Source organism: Phocoena phocoena, chromosome 16 (assembly GCF_963924675.1).
Source record: "Phocoena phocoena chromosome 16, mPhoPho1.1, whole genome shotgun sequence".
Lineage (NCBI taxonomy): Eukaryota > Metazoa > Chordata > Mammalia > Artiodactyla > Phocoenidae > Phocoena > Phocoena phocoena.
In genome coordinates, this window is record NC_089234.1 from 8,282,452 (window position 1) to 8,304,528 (window position 22,077).

Consider the following 22,077-nt stretch of genomic DNA (forward strand, 5'->3'; position numbering starts at 1 on the left):
GAGTCTCTGGTGACTCTAGGAGCTCAAAGGAGCTTCTCCAAGAGAAAAGCCAGCGCACAGCATGTCCCTTGGTCATCCTTTGGTGATAAACAGGGACAGTTCAACATCTGCCCTCGAGGAACCAGGAAGCAGGCTTCGGAGCCCCCCCTCCCCGAAGCCAGGGAAACGGAATCCCTGGGCTCGCCGGATGGTGGCGGCCGGTGGAGTCCGCCCAGACGCCCCAAGCCCTCCCGCCTCCTCTTCTCACCAGCCGTCTCATTCCAAGCTCTCCAGCAGCAGCAGCGTCCTTCACTCAGAGGCCGGAAGAATGTTCTGGCTGTGGGAGTCCCCCGTGAGGCCGGAGGAGCGGAGGGAACGCCTGTGGAGGACCCTGTTCAGAATCTCCTTGCAGCTCTTGCGGTACTGGTGTCGCAGCAAAGAGTACACGAAAGGGTCAGATGCGGCCTTGCTGTAGGCCAAGCACTTGGACAGCACCCCCCAGTGGGAGCTGATGGGCACCGCAGAGGACAACTCCACCAGCCTGCGGACAGAGACGGGGAGGGCGTTCGTTACGAGAGCGCAGCTGGGCGCATCCCAGGCTCCAGCCTGAGCCCCTGACCCCAGCTTCCCGGCCACGCTTCACATTTCTCTGAGGCTTCCTCCTCCTGCGACAATGACAACAGCAATTTACAACCATAACTATGGTGGCCGTTCTCCAGGCGTTTCTTTTAGTCCAGGTACTGGGCTAAGGACGCACTTTACACGTGATTTCGTGGAACCCTGGGAGATTAGACATCTCCATTTTACATGTGAGGAAGTAGACGTCCAAGGAGGTTAAGTACTGATAGTTTGCCAGTAAACTGTAAAGGCAGGGATTTGAACCCAGGCACCCAAGCTGATCTAAGAATTGCACCAATAGCTAATTGCACCCTGGCCATTTGCTCCGGCTATGCAGCTGACCTGCTGTGTGACCCTGGGCAAGTTGTTTCCCTTCTTGGGGCCTGGGTGTTTTCTACGAAAAAGGGGGAGTTGAATAAGGTCATGTCTATGATCATTGTAACTAGGACAGACTGATTCTTGGCTTCAGATCCTAGCTCCGCCGTCCACGGGAGCTTGCCTGGGAGGAAGGGCTGAGATTAATTTTGCAAATATTCATCAAAGCTCAAAGTATGTCTTGCATCAGGAAAGAATCTGCTGGTGGGAAAAGCTTCTTCCCAGGGTTGGGATTCTGGTGGCCCCCGGCTATAGCAGTAGTCAGGGTACCCTAAAGTGACCCTCATTCTTTGGAAGAAGGTGAGGGAAGAGGCAGCTCCTGTGTCAAAGGGGCACAGTTCTGAGAGTCCTCCAGGTATCCATCGAACAGCTCCATTCAGTGGTGCTAAGGCCAGGCTGTGAGGTGGTAAAAGCCCTCCTCTGTGTAAACAGAATTCTCCCAAATCAAGCCATTTATTCTTTTCTCCCAAGTGTGTCCAGCACCCCTGGCCATATTTGGATGTTACCCAGCATTAATATAAGGTAGAAAAGGCCACAGAGCTGAGCGAGAACTTAGAGATTATAAATTACACACCCACTGTCAAATGAGGAAATCGAGGCCCAGACAGGGGAGGGGGTTGCCCAACATCACACAGCAAGTCAGTGGTAGAGGAAAATCCAGCATCTGTGCTCAGACTGGGATCTAGCACCTGTATTCTACCTGGTGGGGGGAGGGCATGGAGGTCAGCAAGATGGAAGGCAGCGGTGGCTCTCAGCTTGGAGGGCTGCCCAGGTGAGACCCCAGGTACGGAGAGGACTGAGCTTGGGCTGTGACTCTGGGCTGCCAACTTCAGTGATTTTCCTGAAGGCTTCTTTGGGCTGAGGTTGTGAGGACGAGCCCAGGAGAGGAAGGAGGAGGAAGCTGGTGGGATGAGATACCCCACTGCAATGACCCCCTTTTCGAATAGATACTTAATGAATCCATTCTGAGGCCCTTCTATTAGGCATCCCATTTCCAGCACCACTATCCACCCTTGCCCTCCGACTCCAAGGGGGTAATGCCGACATGGTTTTGCTCCTGTCCTTGGGAGCCCGAATGGGGAAATGGAGCTGTTGGCATTTGAGAAATCTGTACTTTTAAGAAATCTACTTTGGGAAGTGATGAATTTAAGGGAACAAAACCCCCCGAGTTTAGAATTCACACCTAATAATAACAATGAGACAGCTGAATACCAACACATTGTTGCTATGGGATGCCACATTACTTTTCCAGAATGTCTAGTCTTCTATACATTGCTAATTCGGTCTGAGCATTTTGGCTCTCCCAGGAGGATTTATTAAGAGTCATATATCATCCAACCATCCAGCAAGATCAAAATGATTATTTGCAGGTTCTGCAGATTTCACAGAGTAAAACTATTTGGGACAATTTAAAATTTCACCATTTAGATAACTAAGAGGTAAAATCTGTTGCATTTGCTTCTCAGAGATTTTATGTAAAATCTGAACTTGCCTGGCTCAGTAATAATAATTCCCAGTTAAGTATCTCCTTTGGGCCAGATACGTGATGTGCACAATCTCTAACCTTACAACTATTCTCTGCAGAATGGGCATCGTTAGTCCCATTTTACAGACGAAGAAATCAAGGCTCAGAGAGATGGAGCAGCAAGCCGGCATCTCCTCCACGGGGAAACCCAGTTCCATCGAACCGCAGCCCATGCCTTGTCTAGGTGCCATGATGGGATTCAAATCTCCACATTGCAGATGGGACGGGATGCATTCTGGGGTCCCTTCCAGCCCCAAGAATCCCCTTTCCATGAAGTGGTTATGGGCTACCCAGCACTTCTGTCACTTGCCCCGTCCACAGTGTACACGACTTCTGCTTTGAAAAGCCCGCATCTGGCCTCCATCAAGGCCTCCAGGCAAAGAGATGCTTTGGATCAGTCTGGGCCCGGGCACTGCTCCCGTGTGGCCCCCGGGCCAGGCTGAAGCTAGCATGCTCCCTTCCGCGACCGGATGTGGCTGGCTGACCTGCTTTTTTATTTTCCTGGGCACGTGGACCCCTCTGCCATGTGCCTGCTGTGGCCGGCTTTGCTCTGTTCCAGCTCTGACAGTTCCAAGTCCCCACTTGTTTAAGGGGACTGGGCAGGGGCAGGGACTTCCGTATTGCTACAACTGCTTCTTTCTAATGCTAGATCTGGGCAGGGAATGATCACGTGGGCCCGTCCAGATGATCTTTTAGAAAGGGAACACTGCAGCCCAACTTCTCACGCCAGATCCAGCTCTGCTCACCTCCTCCAAACACCCTCCCCTCCAAGAAAGGGCCATTATTATTCTGATCAGCACAGTTTCCACGGGAGCAGGGTCACCGTGTGCTACTAGGTGCCTGCCACGCTCTGCCTCTTCTCTCTCTGCTATGAATCATGGTGGATTATTGAACTCCCCTCTCCTGCCCCTGCCCCCAGCTCTGCCCCAAGACCCCTGCGTTTAGGGGTTATTGGGCTCAGGTGTTAATAAAATGGGACTTTGTTTCCTTTCGCTATAGCTCCCTGCTGTAGGTTGAACTATGTCTCCCCAAATTCATGTGTTGAGGTCCTAATGCCCAGCACCTCAGAATGTGATCTTATTTGGAAATAGGGTAGTTGCAGATGTAATTAGTTAAGGTGAGGTCCTAATGGAGAACGGTGGGCCCCTAATCCGATGTGACCGTGCCCTTATAAAAGGGGGGAGTTTGGACACAGATGCACGCCAAGAGAACGCCACAAAAGGATGACGGCAGAGATGGGGTGATGCTTCTAGAAGCCAAGGAACACTAAAGATTGCAAGTTCACCATCAGAAACTCGGGGGAGGCCTGGAAGAGACTCTCCCTCACAGGCTCAGAAGGAACCACCCTGCCAACACCTTGATCTTGGACTTCCAGCCTCCAGAACTGAGGCCATACATTTCTATTGTTTAAGCCACTTAGTGGAAGCTAGTTATGGCGGCAGTGCTGGGAAATAGGTCCACATCCGCTAAGGAACGCTGTGGGGATGTAGGGGGTTGTTAGGCAGGATCTGGTTGTTCGTGTTTCCCTGGTCATAACACCAACATGGCACCAAGCCCCATGGAGTTCCTGGAGCCCGTGAGTACTAAGGGTAGACCCTGCCCCCTCCCTGCCCTCCGGGAAGCAGAGTTCCCCCCCCCACCCCCCGCAACCAGCACTCCCTGCCCCCTGCCCTCACCTTCCATTCAGCACCAAGGTGACTTTCCATGCACCGCCTGAGGTATGTGCTGGAAAAACCTCAGCCATCAGGCTCCGTTCAGGGGGAAACATTTATGCTTCCGTGCTCACAATGCATACATGCCTGCCCCAGACAGCCTGACACAGCTCCCGCGAGGACCCCCTGGGCTGAGAGGTCAGGCGGAGGGTTGATGGGGGGAGGACAAGGGCAGGGGAAGCCAGGGCAGGAGTCTGCTTTCTCAAGCATCTCAGGTGACTCTGACGCAGGTGGTTCAGAGACGCGCTGTGAGCACCTGGGGACGTCTGGTCAGAGCCTGGCTGGGGTGGGAGGTGTGAAATGCTGCCGGGTGTGGCCCGGGACCACATCGGAAGCAGAGCACAGAGATGGGTATTTTTCTGACTCAGGGTGACAGAGAACAGATACCCATCCTCTCCCGCCACCCCAAGTCCTATGTGTCTGCCCCACCTCTGCACCCCGTAGCTCTGTATTTGTTCGGGGGGACTCCTCCAAGGAGCCATGTCCTTTCTCTTAGCACAGGGCCCTCTGCTCTGGGTCACGGGAAGTCTCTGTGCTGGCTGTCACAGCAGAGGGCTGACAGGCCAGGAAGCCGGCTCCCTGGCCCCTCAGCCACAGGGACCTCTCACCCGCCCCTGCCGGCCTGACCCTCCTGGTCCCGGGAGGAAGATGGGGTACTCTTGCCAGAACTCTCAGGCATTCTCGGACCCCCCGGAGAAACCAATGTCTCAATTCTGCTCGACAATGGACTCTCCAAAGAAACTAAATTCTGGGGATGAGAACAAGACCCGTAATACCAGTAGCCCCAGACCCAGCTCCTCCTCTGTGTCCCCAGAGGCTCAGGGCTTTGGCAGCCGCTTGACAAACATTGTCTCAAGCACCTCCCACCCGCCCCCTTCGACCGTGTTGCTTGTGCTTCACACTACAGAGGAGGAACCCAGGCAAAGTGACGGGCCAAGGCCACATGGCCTGGACGTAGAAGAGCCAGGATTTAAACCCTGGACTGTGGGCACCAGAGACCACAGGCCCTCCTGGTGCCAGGCTGCCCCTCCCAGCTCCTTGACTCGGTTCCAGGGGGCAGTCAAGGCCTTTACTGTCAACCCTTGAATTTAAAGAGGTAAATCCATACCCCTTCTTTACACCTCCTGTGCGTCCATCATCTCTCCCCGCTGCCACACACACACACACGCACACACACACACATGCTGTACACCAAATGCAACGTGGGCCACAGAATAGCTTTTGGGAAGCAAGCCCAGTGTCTTCCCAAGAAGACTTCTGGAGAATCCGGTCTGCATATTTGAAGAGCTGTAAGTAATAAACTGGAGTTTTAAATGTTCATGAGACATTAGCAGGGAAAAGGGATTTTATTAAGAGAATATTAACACCAGACAGCCACCTGCATATTAAACCCCGCTGACATAATTCTGTGACTTGGAAAAGCCACAATAATGGTGCTGTCTGATCCACAAATGCCTCAAAGCCCCACTCCGATGATCTGGGACAACCGTAATTATTTGTAAGCCCGAACCGCTGCAGAGATAATAGCCTCACACATGCTTCTAGACGTGTACGTTTTAATTCAGAAAAACGTAATTAGAGCTTTTGGAGGCAAATGTCTTGCAAATCCTCAGACCATGCTCAGACACTCTGGAAAGAGCCCGATGTGACCCACTAGGGCTTTGAGGACCTGGGAACCGGTGTGAGTGTGTGAATAGAAGGTAGTGACTCCTATTAAGAGTGAGGGTGGAGGTTGCCAAAGTGTCCCTCTGTCATCTGACAGGCCACAAAGTGCAGGTGCAAGGGGCTCTTTGGCTGGTTGGTGCAGTTGGGGGAACTGTCTTTCTGAGAGGTATTGGCTTCATCGTCAGCGTTAGTCCACCGAGTCTGACGATGGCTCCAGCTGCCAGCATTGATGGCCTCTGAGCCCCACTCCAGGTCCACACAAGTTGCTGTCAGCGAGGTGTGAGGTCAGAGGTGACTCCACACGAACCCACCGCTGCTTCTGGTGAAAGAACTCACTCACCTACGTGCCTTTACCCCCAGGAGTCTGGGTACTATGTCTGGGTTCCTGCCAAGATGCCTGGGCATAGGAAGTTGGATCAAAAGCCTGCAGATAAGCATTTCTACATTTTCAGTGCCCGGTCCCCAGGCTTCGGAGATGTAACATGCCCACAGGGCTAAATTATTGCCAGTAGGCCTGGCACTGACCTTTAACCCTTGGTTCTACCAGTCACTACTCCTGTGGCCTTGGGCCACTCATCTCATCTCGCTGACCCTCAGTAAGATGAGGACTCTAGCACTCACCTTGCAGGACAGCTGTACTAGGTGCAATCAGGTATGTACTGGTACCTCCTGGGTACATTACGAGTGTCGAATAAGTGATAGGTATGGTTATAAAGACTCCATGTTCTCCAGTAAGGGAAGCCTGAGAATCTACTGGAAGACTTGAATGGTCCTTGACCCAAGAATGCTGCTTCCCAGTCTGAGAAAGTTATCAGGCAGATGTGAATAGACTGGGAATAAAGAGAAGGGACCTCCTCCCTGCCAGCCGGGCCTTCCTGATCAACTTAGAGGGACGGCAGGTGTCACAGCACAAGCCCCTTCTCTCTCTCGACGTTCTGATTCTGCCAGCTCCCAGCATCCCCCACGGTTGGCCTGACGTGAACCCACATGCTTGTGCACGTCTCCACCTATAAGGCTCCAATGGGGGGAGTAGCAAGGCGGGCTGCTAGGATAGAGGTTGTCCCTGGGGAGCCTCGGGAAATAGCGGTTTCTGCACTGACAGCTCAGTGAGGCGTTTAAGTGACACCTGAACACCTTGACTTTATCATCTCAGAAGCTGCAGCTTCCTGGTTCTGAGGGGGTCATGGCACAAAGTGCCCTCCTATATCCTCTGGGAGGGAACCCCCATGCCCTCAGAGAAGCAGAACAGTGCAGGGCAAGGGGCCCCACGCGTGGGCTTTGGCTCCAGGGGGACCCGGGCTGGAACCCTGGCTGAATCACTCACTGGATTGGCTTCAGAATCCCTATGAACACTGCGCAGGCTTGCCCCAGGCAGTGGACCCCAGGTGGCCTGCAATCAGCTCCCCTCCCGGGATGAGACACTGCTAAGGAAACGTCTACTTCCATAACCCACAGCTCTAGGTTCTCCATAAGGAATCAATTCCTGCAAGACGTTAAATTCTCAACTACGTTTCCAGAGCAGAGTCTGACTTCAGCTTCTTCTGAGACTGGGGTGATTTCGTCCGCACTCGGAAACCAGCTTGAGAACAGCGGGAGGATCAACTGCTGGCCAGAGTGTGCACGGTCCCGACCCCAGTGCTGGCGACAGCAGGATATACCAGGGTGAACGCCTTGCATGCATTGTTTTATGGGTTCCTTACTGGATGCTGATTTCCCCCCACAATCACTGCGTGCTTCTCAGCACGGACTCAGCATACGATGGGCGAGTTTGGGTCAGGCTCCTTGGAGGTGGGTGTCAGAGCAAATCCTGCCTCACCCCCACCCCAGTCCACCCTGTTTGGCAGTTTTGCTGCCCTGGTGGTGGAAGTGTAGCTCTGTTGTGATCCTGGCCGTGCCCAGCACACACCTGGAGCCCAGGGGGCTCCCCTGCATGCAAAGAGCAAGTTCACAGGTGTCCATCTCCCTGGGGTGTGCCTGGGGGCCCAGCTGCCACAGAGACTAGGCACCTCCTCAGAATCTCCTCTCCCCGCGGTCACGGCAGGGGGGGTATGGGGGCGTGGACAGAGGGAGGTGGTCCCAGAGGGGTGTGATTTCAAGAGGATTAAGCACAAGGACCTTCTGCCGCAACACTGTCACCCAGCGTTGGGACCTGATGTCCCCTCATTCAGACCCTCCGAAGACTCCTGCCTCAATGCACCTGACCCCACAGAGGAAGACACTGATTTGGCCACTGCTTAGAAACTCCAACATGGAGCAGGGGAGGAGGGAGCCGGGGACTTCTGAGCACTCTTGCAGTGTGGCCGGAAGGGCGATCCTGGGAACCAGTGGGTTCCTGGTCAGAAAAGGATGATACGGGCAGCTAGAGGCCAAGGGAAAAAAGGAGCTGGGAGGAAGGGCATCGGCACACCTAGACCCCAGATTCCCTGACTACAGGCCAGCCCTGCCCAACAGAAAGAGAAGGTGAGCCACAGGTGGGAAAAGAAACCGTGAAATTACTTTTAATTACAAATCTTATTTAACCCAATATATCCAAGATTTCACCATTTCACTATGGAATCAATATAAAGAGTTTTAATTATATATATATATATATATATATATATATATATATATACAGTCTTGCTAAGCCTTGGAAACCCAGTGTGCATGTTACACCTACAGCACATCTCAGTTTGGACAAGCATTGTTCAAGTGCTTCAAAGGGACCTGCGGCTGGTGGCTCCCGTGCAGGGCTCTAGACCTGGCTCATGCTGTCCCTTCTGCTGGGATTGTCCCCCTGAAGAGCCAAGCCCACTTCACTCGCTCCTGCCTCAGAAGCCTGGGACGCGTCCCTATCAGATGCTATGACATGGTATTCGGCGTCCTGGCTGGACGTGGCGGGCCTAGACCAGGGGCTCTCACCCGGGGGTGATTCTGGTCCCCAGGTTGCCTAGATTTTCTAGTTGTCAAAACTGGGGAGCAGGAGGGAAGAGGTGCTGCTGGCGGGTAGTGGGTAGACGACAGAGATGCTGCTAACATCCTACGACGTGCAGGACGGTCTCCCATGGAGAAATGTCAGGAGCGCTGAGGTCTAGCGGACAGTTCTAGAAGGAAGAATTGATGGCTCTGCTCGGCCTGGGGCAGACCCATGAAGAGACCTGCAGACAGTCCTATGTCCTATGTTTAAAGTGAAATGCAGGCCCCCTGGCTTTCCCCCGGAGAGAGTGGCATGCACAGAAAAGACAGTGACAGACACTCCGGGGTTGTAGTGTCTGGCGAATGGGGGCTGCTCTGGGGAACCCCAGCTCACTGTCTGCAAATTGGCAGGGCCTCTGTTAGTAGAGGACGGACATTCTCCTGGGCTGCAGAAAGCAGGATGGGGGGCATAGGTGGAGCTATGGGGGGCCAGGCTTCAGCTCAGTATGAGTAGGGACAGGGAAAGACAGGGGAACCTGGGCACATTGAGCCCCTCCTCTCCTGAGTGCGACTCTGGGGGACGCTGAGGCAGGGCATCCCTTCCATGTCCCTGCCAACTGAGGATGCCGGGGGATGCAGGGGGATGGGCCGTGCGCTCTCTCTTTCATACAGAGGCACGCGCATGCACACAAAACCCTGCACGGATCCTGCTTCTCAGGCTCCACATCCACCTCCTAAAAGAACATCAAAGTCCTTTTCATTGTCACCTTCCCAAACAGCTAAGCCATTCTGGATACTAATTTGTGTGGGTATTTTCCCCTCCCGTGAGCAAAACTGAGTGGGTGATATATATTTTTTTTTTTTGCTGGCTTCAACGTGTGAGGAAAATTCTGTAGCTGGAGCAGGTTGGCTTCTGGAACGTACAGCCCTGAGGCCAGCGCACTGCAACCTTGGCCGGCATGGTGGGGGGGGGGGGGGGGGGATTGGGAGAGAACGTGACAAGCTCACACTGCCTGAACTAACAGGGGCAGATCCCTGGAGCCGTGGGACAGGTGGGCCCACCTGGCTGGGCATGCAGCGTGCTCCCTGGTCCCTGTACATGTGGCACGTGGCACTGGCTCTGCAGGGTGCCTGGGCTGAGGATGCCAAGCTGGGCTTTCCTGCACTCAGTGGGCAGTAAGAACCCAGTTCCTGCAGGGTGCTATCCCCTGTCTTTTCTCTCCTGTCCTCTCCTTTTGGGTCTCCTGCGGTTGCGGGCTGACGGTTAGAATGATGTGATTTGGAGATCAAGTGGGAGAGAGTCTCACTGCCTTTCGGTCCGGAGTCTAATCCAAAAGAATTTGAGGCTGAAGAGAAAAAGTGTGTGCCCTTCTCACTAAACCTGTCAAGTTCGCTCTCATCCCCTGATCCAGCCTCTGGAAGACATGTGGCCAAGCAAGGCTGGCCACGGCTAAAGGCCACGCAGGCCCTGCTTCGCTCTCCAGAGCCCTGTGCCCGCCCCACCTGCCCCAAGCCCGTGTCCCGCTCGCCAAGTTCACCTGGTGATCACGTAGGGTGCGAAGCACACGAGGAAGGTGCCTATGAAGGTGCTGATTTTCTTGGTGGCGCGTTGCCGCCGCCTCTTCTGCTCCTCTAGACAGCGTTCCCGCACACTGCGTGTGAGAGAGAAAAAAGTGGAGTCATGGTCAGGTGAGTCATGGGGGGGGGCCTGCCAGGTCACAGCGAGTTACTATTTGTACAGGCAGGCAGTGGCTGCGAGTGTAGGAACTTGACCATGGAGCCAGAAAGACCTGAGCTCAAGTCTGAGCTGTAGGCACGTGACCTTGGGCACCTTGTGTGACATCACTAAGCCTCAGGGTCATCATCTGTAAAATGTGGATACTAATATAATAAGACGCCGCAAAGGGCTGCTTTGAGAATTAAATGCTTGAAGCACCTGAAGCGATTAGCGCGGTACCCAAGCAAGTGCGAATATAAACTCATTATATCCTTCACTTATCACATGCTATGGGCCAGCCCGAGTCCACACTCCCTAAGTAATATCTAATTCTTACCTTTACCACAGTTGAACCTGCCAGGTGGATTTTACCTGCCCGAGTACAGTGAGGCCAAATGATTTGCTCAGCTGGTAAGTGGAGGCGGGACTTGAGCCCGTGTCCATGTGACTGAAAGCTGGTCCTCTCCAGCTGGGATGGCCTGGACTCTGTGTGCAGTGTGGCCCAGGGCTTCCTTTCCTCCACACCTTCAGCCCTGTTTCTTCCATCCCAAAGCCTCAGCCCTGCCCGGAGCTACAGGTAACGCATTATGAGGTGATTGAAGGAGAAGTCACTTGATTTGTTCAGAGACGAGGCTCGGTGAAGCCACGGGACGGCCAGGTCCCTGGAGAATCGGGGCCACAGCTCCGCGGATGGCCACCTACGCCTCTAACCACACCCTGCTCCTGACTCCACTCTGCTCCCGGCCTTTCGAGACCTGACAGCTCACGCCACCTGGGAGCAGTGGTTCTTGCGACCCTTTTCCTGCAGCCATGGGGAAATGCACGAGCAACAGCCAGTCTGTCCATTTCCACGGCCAAGGCGCACACACGTAAAGGTGAGCCTGGCCGTAAGGATTCACATGCGCCAGACCATGGGGCCCAACGTGGGCATGTGTTTCTACTGTTTACTTTTCAAATAAATCATATGATTCCAAAACTGGACGGGGAGGAGGACTGTGGACAGGGTTGCCCAGGAGTGACGATAACTTGGCAGAGACAGGCTTGGGCTGCAGTGACCTGGCACCGCAATTAGGTCAGCCTGTTCAACAGAAGCCAGGTCCGTGAGCAGCACGAACGCCAGGGCAGCCTCCCCTTCCTTCCACAAGAACTGTCGTTTTAATACTTAATCGAGACTCTTCTTTATCCGATTCCTGATCACAGAGGGACAATGCTATGTTAGTTTGGACTGAAGCCCCCTGAAATTCTTGCAGGATGTTTTTTCCCCTTGACTTGAGTCTTTCCAGGAATTTAGAGAGCTGGGAAGTGGAGTCTGGCCCAGTGAAGACAGATTTCAGACTGGCTGAAATTGTCTTACTCGTGACTAACATTACGAATTAATTTCTAATAGCTAATATTAATAACTCACATTTCTTGAGTCTTTAATATGTGCCATCTTAGATACTGTGATGGGGGTTCATATGCTTCTGTTGCTTGATACTCACATCTCTATAAGCAAAGGACTGATACAATTGTAACCTTCATGTGTTCGGGTAAGGAGGGAGATTGAGGCACAGAGGGGTTAAGCAACTGGCTCAGGGTCACACAGTGATCTGGTGAGGGTGGCAGTAGGGTGACCAACTTGTCCCGGATAACCAGCACTGTCCCAGTTTTAGTACTACAAGTCCTGCAGCCTGGATGGTTTACACAGGACCGTCCTGGTTTTAGAAACAGAAGGGCCTGCGTCGGAGGATCCCCCCTCCATCTCGGGCAACCCAGGATGGCTGGTCTCCCTAAGTGATGGCAGTAGCTGAACCCAGGCCATCTGACTCTGGAGCCTTGAGTGTCATCTGTCAATTCACTGGGGTCACCACACATCCCTGGGGAGGCACTGGGGCATCACCTCATTCAGAAAATCTGAAAAATACAAGCCGAGGGGCGGGGACAGAGGGGCGACTTTGCCTAAAGCCACACAGCAAGAATCAGTCTTAAGTCTCCTCCCTTTCCGTTTACATCGGGTGTCTGCGGTGTCCTCTCCCAAAGTCCTGTGGCCCTTGTGACATACGCACAATACAGGTGGCGTGGAGAGAAGGCTTAGGTCCCCACCCTGGAGGTCTGTGTTCAGTGAGGTGCCCAACTCATCTTGATTTGCCTGAGACGGTTTTGGTTTTCAAACTCAGAGTCCCACATCCTGGGAGCCCTTGCGGTCCCAGGCAAATCAGGACACTGGTCAACCTAGCAGCGTGTCTGGCACATCCTCCATGACACAGGACTGCTTGTTTAATATTAAAATACTTCCCCCCAAACTCTCAGTGCAATCCATGTAGGAATTGCTGGAGATTTGGGGCATGAGCTGGGTGTCCTAAGGCATCACAGCACACTCACCCCACGAGAGGAGTACAGCATTCCGGGCATCTCCTCGAAAATGAGCACCAAAGTCATCGTAAATGAATCAAGGGGACACGAGGGAAACTGGTGGTGCACTGGGGCCGGGCCCTCCTCCAGTCTGTGGCCCTGACCATGTTATCCATTTCCCAGACATTTAGAATAACCCTGAGGACTGAACAAGTGCTGGCTATGTGTCCTAGTCCCAGCTGTGCCCTCATAGCTGTGTGGCCTCAAGAAAGTCACTCAACCTCTCTGAATTTGGTTCCTCACTTATCTGTGGAAGATTTCATAGTTATGACTATAACTAGAGCTACCATTTATCAGGGATTGAAGTGACTCACCAGCTACCAAGCTCTTAAGGAGTGAGGACCTTCCTCTGCCCTCCCCGGCCCCTGCCCTCAAGGAGGGACTTGGGTTCCTGCTGAGGGTCTGAGGACTCAGCTGTCTCCCCAGGAGAAGCAGTCCTCCACCCTGCCACACCAGACAATCCTGCCCCAAAGCCCTGAGGAATATTTAAAGACAGATGTTGGTTAAAGCTTTGAAGGTCTTCAGAAGGATAAACAGAAACATTTCAGTGACTCTACAGGAATAAAACGGACACTTTAGAGGCTAGAATAATCAATGTCACTCTTCTATGCTGTAAAATCCTATAGGAAATTAATTTTATTTGTTCCTGCAAAGTTTTGTACAGGAGAGGATTAAATAGCAAGCACTCTGCACACACGTTCCTTCTTTGGGTTCCCACAGTACGAAGCTCGACACCTTACACCCAGAAAACACCTAATGAGTGTATGTCTTCGAATCAATGAACAACCCTTAAAAACATCTTAGGAAAATTAAGACTCAATCATTTTTAAGTGACCTTCTCAAAAGAGATGATAGTAGAAATCTGCTCTAAAAGTGAGACTTAAAAATCTTGAGCTTTTCAGACAAAGCGAGACTCGTCAGTGGCTGTCAGGCCATGCACACTCCCATGAGCCCTGTCTGGTTGACAGGGAAGTGGTAAGCGTGCGAGCAGTGCCAGAGCCAGACCTCTGGGTTCAAATCCAGGCCTCCCCACGTACTTGTCATGTGGCCTTAGGCAAGTTACCCAGCCTCTCTGTGCAGCAGCTTCCCCACCTCTAAAATGAGGATCATACGGGGACCTATCTGGTAGGGTTCTGTTGAGACTGAGTTAACACCCAGAAAGTACCTAGGACAGCGCTGACTCGGAGTGAGCACTGAAGTGCAGGTGCTAATTGTTATGCATTCAGCATATATTTATAAAACAACGACTATGTTCCAGCACTACCCTGAACCCCCAAACCACTGAGATCTCTCCCACGGCAAAAATTCTCTTGCTGCATTTACAAGGGTAGCTGGGAGGGAGGGAGAGAGAGAGAGAGAGAGAGAGAGGGAGAGAGAGGGAGGGAGAGAGAGAGAGAGAGGGAGGGAGGGAGAGAGAGAGAGAGAGGGAGGGAGAGGGAGGGAGAGAGAGAGAGAGGAAGGGAGAGAGAGGGAGGGGGAGAGAGAGAGAGGGAGAGAGAGAGAGAGAGGGAGGGAGAGAGAGGGAGGGGGGAGAGAGAGAGAGAGAGAGGGAGGGAGAGAGAGGGAGAGGGAGGGAGAGAGAGAGAGGGAGGGGGAGAGAGAGAGAGGGAGGGAGAGAGAGGGAGGGGGAGAGAGAGAGAGAGAGAGAGGGAGGGAGAGGGAGGGAGGGGGAGAGAGAGAGAGAGAGGGAGGGAGAGAGAGAGAGAGGGAGGGAGAGAGAGAGAGGGAGGGAGAGAGAGAGAGAGGGAGGGAGAGAGAGGGAGGAGGAGAGAGAGAGAGAGAGAGAGGGAGGGAGAGAGAGGGAGGGAGAAGGAGGGAGAGAGAGAGAGGGAGGGAGAGAGAGAGAGAGAGAGAGAGGGAGAGAGAGGGAGGGGGAGAGAGAGAGAGAGAGGGAGGGAGAGAGAGGGAGGGGGAGAGAGAGAGAGAGAGAGGGAGGGAGAGAGAGAGAGGGAGGGAGAGAGAGAGAGAGAGAGAGGGAGGGGGAGAGAGAGAGAGAGGGAGGGAGAGAGAGAGAGAGGGAGGGAGAGGGAGGGAGAGAGAGGGAGGGGGGGAGAGAGAGAGCGCTGCGACCAGGAACTGTGCCAGACAAGGTCTGAGCTTGAGTCTGCACTCTCGTGCTGGTTCTGTGACCCTCTCTGGGTCTCCAGGGCGCGATGGATGCTATTCCCTAATTTCGATGGCACCTGGCGTGCTGTGGGAGCACAGCGGGTGTGTGGGATGGGTGCTGCGCCTGGCTAACATCCACGTGGGCCTGGTCATGTGTCTGCTCTGGGGCGGGCTGGCTAGGCTCTACAGTACTGTGTAGTATAAAAGATGCTCTCACCCACCCAACCCAGCTCACAGATGGGGAAACTGAGGCTCAAAGAAGACAGGGACTTGCCCACCTGGAGAGTGGGCTGCAGGCAGGGCTAGCACCAGTTCCTGACACCCAGTCTGGAACCATGTGGCTGCATCCCTGAACTCCTGCAAAGGAAGGGAATGGACCCAACTTCTGTGCCCAGTGCCCTCCACCCCCGTTTCCAGGTGAGACCAGGGAGGCGACAGCAAGAGGACAGCAGGGCAGTCTCCCAGGCTCCGAGGGGAGCAGTGCAGCTCCCTGGCTTATCGTTAGTATTGTTTAAGCCCAGAACGAGAGCAGCTCACCAGCTCCGAAAACAACAACATAATAAAATCACTTTGCCCTTGCTGTCATTTATTTCCCGCCGTAGCTTTGCAAAACTGAGCTCCTTGAACTCTCGCAGCCCTGTAAGCAGTCATTGTACGTACTTGCAGAAGAGGACACGGAGAGCCAGAAAGGTTTATGCCATGCCCAGGGTTGCAAAGTAAGTTCAAGACAGACCAGGACTCCTTCCAGGTCTCCTGACACCAAAATCTGGGGTGTCCCCCCATTGGGTCACTGAGCCATGGGCACGCTGTGTCTAGCTACGCTAACGCCCAGATATTCCCGGGCCTGATCGTGGCAGCTGGAGTCCTTGGACTCCCAGCAGAATCTGCAGTGCAGAGGGTGAGAGGCCCAGAACCCTCCTGCCCGGGTTCGTTTGCTCAGGGTGCAAGCACCGTACCAGGGTGGGGCGACCCCAGGGCCGAGACGAGACACGGAGTTTCCTTGAGCCAAAAGGAGATGAGCCTCCAGCACTGTGACAGGTAGGGTCAAAGACAAGTTCCCCAGGAGGCTTCCGTAATAGAGCAGAGGGACGGATGATACTGGGAGTCTCTGGAAAGTCAGTAAATGAGGCGATTGTGGCTACAAGACGGTGGGTCTGGGTCCTGACTGATCTCCAGAGGAGCCAGTCGAGAGCCACGCTCTCGAGTACGCAGAGAGACATCCAGATTTGCTTTCTGGCGTTTTGGAGAATGAAACAAAAGACAAAGGAACGAGCTGACCGATTGGTGGCAAAGAGCCTTGAGTTTGGGGTTAGGACTGATGTGAGCAGTCTTGCCCTCGACCTGGCCAGAGGGGCCCTGTCCTGGGCCCTGGATACTGAGGGACCCACACCTCCCCACGAAATGAAGACTTCACAGGGCCAAGGGGATGTGCCCACCCAGAACCCACATCCTCCATTCTAGACCAAGCTCTAGGTACGTGGGACACGGAATTCTTTGCCCAAATGCCCTGATCCTGCTTCCAGAAAGTGCACAGGCATCTTCCCTGGGCCCATCCTCCTGAGGAAGGGCTGTGCCACCTGCGTGCTTGGCTTGAGACCAGAGGGGAGACATCTGTGAGTAACATGTGGAGGCATAGCCTGCAGTGTCCACTTTGTGCGAGGAGGCCCCTTTCCATGCTGGGGTGTCGGGGCGGGGGGGTGAGGTGGGCTGTGGCATGGGGCCAGCTCAGCTCCCCCTGCCATGTACAAGGCTGCACTCCAAGGCCCCCCGAGAACTCTAAATTTGAACCCAGCCTTGCCAAGTGTTATAAATGTATACTTCTCAAAGTAGGAGGATAGAACATATTCCATTTAACAGTTTGTAAGCTGAATTTAGAAATCCTAACTATCCATGTGGATGGTTTGTGAAACGCCATTGGCACTATCGCCCCATCCGTAAACCTTAGGAGCAGACCTAGGTGTGAGTCTTGGGTGAAGCCACAGTCCAGATCTATCAAATACGGCAAGTGTCCCCCTTCCTTGGGGCTCCCAACTTCCTCATCTGCAAAGTCAAGGGCACGGTGAGAACCCCTCCATCTACTGTGGCACAATTCTGACACCCTCCGGCTCGGCACTCGGCCAGCCCCCTGTAGCCCTTGATCACAAGATCACTGTTGGTACACTTCACCAACAGTCTGGTCTGAAGTCATTAACCTGTGCTGGTGAGTGGCGCCCTCAGCTGGACGGGGAGAGAAGGGCTGCAGCACCAATGTCCGGGCTCCCCTTCTATGTCTCTGGTGGCACCAGGGAGAGGATCTGGTTATAATTGGTCTGGAGTTGTGGTTTGGGAGAACTGAACCAAGCACACTGAGCGGTTGGAGACCAGGTGGGTTCCCAGTTTCTTCATGATTGTAGTAACTCGAGAAACCACCCCAGAAAGGCAGGAGTGGGTGACGTCTCTCAGGGTCCCTGATTTAATTTAGAGCAGAGGGTCCCTGACCTTTTGTTGGGGGGGGCGGGGTGTAAAGCAGAGGAGTCCAGCCTGTCACTCACTGCATTTAACCCTCTGCAGGAGGAAGCTGGCATCACTAGGGAGCTTCTTGACAAATGCCAGCCTGGGCCTCAGGGAACTCAAAATTAAGTCCCAGGAGGCCATCAGTGTGGTGGCTGTTAAGTGAATCTTACAGTGAGCAAAGTCACCTCCACCTGCCACCCTGGCTGCCCAGATAAGGAAGCCTGGCTTCTGCTGATCTGGGACTGGACCCCCACCCCCCCGCCCCCCAGCTCCCAGCACCAACTGGCCAGGAAATTTCCTGAAACCTTAGTGCCTAAGGCTCGGGGGACCTAGGGGCAGCCCCCCCTAGTTAGCTCTGCAGTTTCTCATTTGTGGGAAGGAAGAGTTTGGAGACGCCAAGAAAGAAGCCTGTGAATCCACTGTCAGGGAGCTGGTGCCCTCCCGTGTGGCCCACCACCCAGGCTCTCACTCTGGGAACCGACCCCACAGAGAAAGGCAGGCTGTGGTCACTGATGGGGCAGTGCTGTCCCATCTGCCAACTACTGCATAACCTCAGGCCAGCCCTCAGCCAGCGGGGCCTGTCTGAACTGGCCGAGGGCAATCCTCCCACCGGAAGCCCTTCCTTTCCCCAGCGTAGGCCGGCATTGCTCCTTGGCCCTGCAGGGCCCTGTCCGTGGCTCTGGGAAGAGGGTCTCCTCAGAGCCTCCTGGGCTCAGAAGCAGTCAAATTTCCCCGGAGGGAAGTGGAGGAGAGAAGAGAGGACCGGAGGGCAGCCGAGCAACCGCCTCTTTTCCTGACACCCCTGGGAGCTCTCTCTGCAGTGTCTGGCCTGGAGTCCGTGAGAGACCGGCAGGATTGGAGCCAACCCTACATCCTAAATGGGCTGAAAAGGAGCCACGGCCCTCCTGTTCTGGAAGTTGGAGGGAGAGCGGGGACGGGGTTTATACTGGTCTAGATAAGAACTGATTCCTTTCCCACCTCATTCCCTCCTCCGCTGTTAGACTCACGGAAAGTGGGCTTACTGTAGAAATTGTCCAAGTTCCGAGAGTTAAACAACATTGCCTACAGCTTCTAGAGCAGTCCCCGTGCACGTCCTAGGGATGATGCACCTTCTAAAGTGAGGTCCTCCCACCCGAAGGTGATAGGAAGGGGAATAGCTCTGTGATCCTTAAATGACATTGAACCATACATGGCCACATGCAGTGAGTCCGTGCACGCCTTTGTGTCAGCGTGCAGGAGGGCCACACCTGTGACATGGAATGATGTGTTACCCATGCCGTTGATATGTGAACACATAGGACTGTGTGTGTGAGGCTCACACAATTTCACACATGGTTCATATGCCCTGGTGTCATATGTACATGACATATGTACATATTGTACATGGTTCCGGGAGGAAGGTTCTGTGACTAGAAGCTTTGGTCCAGCATGTAATCTGGAAGGGCCATCCTGAGGGGAACAATGGACACGCGGGAACACATGGGAACATGTCCTGTGTTCAGACGCAGTGAAGTTCAAGGTCTTCTCTTTGTATTGCTCGTGGGCAGAAAAACCCCAGAACTGAAGGAGCTCTTGGTCACACCGACCCTCTGGTCTGTCCCCCTCAGCCACAAGCTTCTCCCTGGCCGGGGAGGCATCCGCACGACAGGGGCCGAGCTCCCTCCCTGCCGCTGGCCTGCTCCACACTGATACATTCTGCCTGCCTCACTTTTCACGCCATCTTGACACCAAAACCCCCTTCTAGCGTCTGGGACACCAGCAGCCATTCCCCTCTTCTCTGGGGGAAAGCCAAGGTGAGCTCAGGACACCTCAGCTAAGAGTCTCCCCCTTCTCTCCCCAGAGGCTCCGAAGGATGGCAGGACTTCCCAGGGGCAGGGGTGGGGGCGGGGGGGGGGGTACGTGAACCTGAACTGCCCGCCCCGAGCTGCCTTCCTGAGAACCAGAGGCCAGGTGAACGTGGAAGGTGGGCAGGTTTCGTCACCGGAGCCCCAGGATGACGGTCTCCCTCTGCAGGGGTTCCCAGGCTTCAAGTCCAGGGGACACGGGACAGTGCTGTCTGGGAAGGCAGGAAGAGCACCCCCGTCCCCTCAAAGCCCTTCAGATGCTCCTTTAAGGACCCACAGAGGAAGGTGCAGCCCGAGGACTCACACACACAGGACGAGACAGAGGCGGCGCCAGACACCAGAGAAAGGAAAGACCCGCAGAGCAGCACGTTCCCGCGTGAAGAGCTCTTCAGGAGCGCCCTAAGCACCCAGGCCACGCTCTCAGGGCCTGACTAGAGCCATTTAGAGCAGTGAACAGAGATTACTGCCTTCCCTAGGCTACTTAAAGTGAAAACTACAAGCATAAAATAAGTAGAAAGTCAGCAAAGTTCGGCTCCTCTGCGGTCTCTACCCTCATGCTTCAAAAATGTACCTATTTGTTTCACCCACGATTTGGGGGGGTTCTGCTCTGCTGATGCTCTAAGCACCTGCCCTGAGACAGGCAACGGTGGCCCTTCCCCCCGACCTCAGTTTTCCAAAACGGAAAAGGAGGCTCGGTGTTAAAGGGTCTTGCCCAGAGCCACGCAGCAGAGCCCGGCGGAGACGAGGACCCCCTTCCTCCCACAAAGACACCCCTCCCCCACCGAGTCTGCGCAGCCCTTCCCAGAGCCCTCACCTGGGGTGGAGGTCCACGAGCAGCACGAGCGTCTGCATGGTGATCACGTCGATGCGTCTGCAGTGGAAGCGGGCCACCTTGAGCACCTTGAAGTACGTGCTGCAGAGCACAGCGAAGGAGAGCAGGAAGCTGAGCGCATGGAAGGCACCCGTGAAGACGGCGAAGCGCAGCCGCTCGTCCGGCCTCCGGCTGCACAGCGTACAGGACGCGTACAGCTGGTGGAAGCCGAGCCAGGACAGGACGACCGCGGCGGCGGGGAAGGCGAGCGCGTGCAGCCACGTGTAGGCCACCATGAGCGCGGCGTCGCGGAGGCGCATCTTGGCGCGGTAGCTCAGCGGGAAGACCACGGCCACCCAGCGGTCGATGCTGAGCGCGGCCATGCTGAGCATAGAGTTGGCAGCCAGGAAGGTGTCGAGGAAGGCGGCCAGGCGGCACAGGCGGTCACCGGCCGGCTGCCGCTGCGCCACGACGCCGGCCAGCGTGAGCGGCATGTTGACCACGGTGCACAGCAGGTTGCCGCACGTGAGGTTCAGGGTGAAGAGCGCCGGCGCCTGGCGGCGGATGTCGGCGCTGTGCAGGAGGCAGAGCAGTACCAGCGCGTTGGACAGCAGCGAGACGCCCATCGTGCCCACCAGCAGACCCGCCAAGCCCGCGTCCCACGAGTTCATGGTGCGCGCCCGCCGCCGGCCCTCAGGGCCCGCACCCCGGCGCCGCCATGGCGCCGCCCGCTCAGCCCCTCGGCGCCGCCGCCGCCCCACGCCCCCCAGTCCCCGCCGCCATGGCCCCCCGGGGGGCGCGCGGCCACCCCGGAGCCCCGCGCCACCTCCCGGGCCGGCACCTGCGCGCTCGGCTGAGCCCTGGCGCCCGCGCCACCGCCCGTGCAGGCGCCGGTGCGTCGCCGAACCGAGAGCTTAGAGCGCCCTGGGATCCCGGATTGCGGGCGGGCGCCTGCTGCCCGGCTCCGCCTCTGCTCCCCCTGCCCTCGCCCCTTCCCTCCGCGCTCCGGCTCCGCTCCGCGCCCTCTCCGACAGCCTTGCTTTCTCCTCCTCCCCTCTCTCTGCTCGCTCTCCCTTTCTGCTCTCCCCTACACTTTCCCTCTCCCCCTCTCCCTCCCTCCCTCTGTCTCCCCTCTGCGGCGCTTCTCTCTCTCCCACTGCTGTTCTATCCGTCTGTCTCTCCCACTCTCAATCTTCTCCTCTTCTCTCTCTCTCTCCAGAATCTGGCTGCTTCTATCACAGAATTCCCGCTGATGCGCGCGGGTGCGCGCACACACACTCAGAAAGAACCAGCCCTGAAGCCTCCGGTGCAGGGTGATTGGCTCTTTGTAGCTTCCTGTCCCCCACCCCCACCCCGAATCCTTCCTTACGTGTGTCAAAGACGGGCTGAGTCAAGAAAGTCTGCCTGAGGAAAGGGAGGGATGTCTGGGCACCTCCATGCCTCAGGGCCACCCGTCCCAGCCCGAGCGCCAGCCTGGCCAGACCTTGGAGGTCCTACCCCACCTGTCCTAGCTCGAGCCTCCCAGGACCGATGCTTCTCCCTCTCTGGGCTGAGCTGGGGGAGCTCAGGTAAGCTGCATTTGCTGAGAGGGGAAGGAACGCACATCTCTCCAACCTCCATGATCAAGGCCCTGGCCCCAGCTATCTCCAAGGCCTCCCCGGCCTGTCCGCAGGGCGGCTGCTACACTCCTGGGGGCGCTTGGTTTACGGTGCCCTCTTCCCATCACCCTTCAGCTGGGGCCTCAGCAGCATCCTCAAGCCAGCGGCGGCGTTGTTGGGGGGAGACGCTGAGACACACCGTGATACCCCCTAGGTGTTCCCTCAGCCAGGAGAGACCTTTATCCGACCCTGAGCGCTCACAGGTAGACAGGCCTGCTTGTGCACGGCCAGTCTCAGCAGAGCCCTGGTGTGGCTGATACTCAGCACTCCCGGCCTGCGTTCCACTGT

At 55.4% G+C, this 22,077-nt stretch overlaps 1 protein-coding gene across 1 annotated transcript; it reads right to left on the reverse strand.

Annotated features, from left to right (window-relative positions):
• Positions 1-288: 288 nt before the first annotated feature.
• Positions 289-20,802, reverse strand: GPR26 (G protein-coupled receptor 26). Its single transcript, XM_065894857.1, has 3 exons — positions 20,135-20,802; positions 10,308-10,421; positions 289-520 (listed from the first exon to the last, which is right to left on the reverse strand). The coding sequence occupies exons 1-3, from the start codon at positions 20,800-20,802 to the stop codon at positions 289-291; spliced, it is 1,014 nt and encodes a 337-aa protein (XP_065750929.1).
• Positions 20,803-22,077: the final 1,275 nt, after the last annotated feature.

Coding starts and splice junctions, on each gene's coding strand:
- GPR26 (XM_065894857.1), bottom strand. CDS start 20,802: ATGAACTCGTGGGACGCGGGCTTGGCGGGTCTGCTGGTGGGCACGATG. Junction 10,422..20,134: donor CTCGTGGACCTCCACCCCAG/GTGAGGGCTCTG, acceptor TCTCACACGCAG/TGTGCGGGAACGCTGTCTAG. Junction 521..10,307: donor GCACCCTACGTGATCACCAG/GTGAACTTGGCG, acceptor CTCTGTCCGCAG/GCTGGTGGAGTTGTCCTCTG.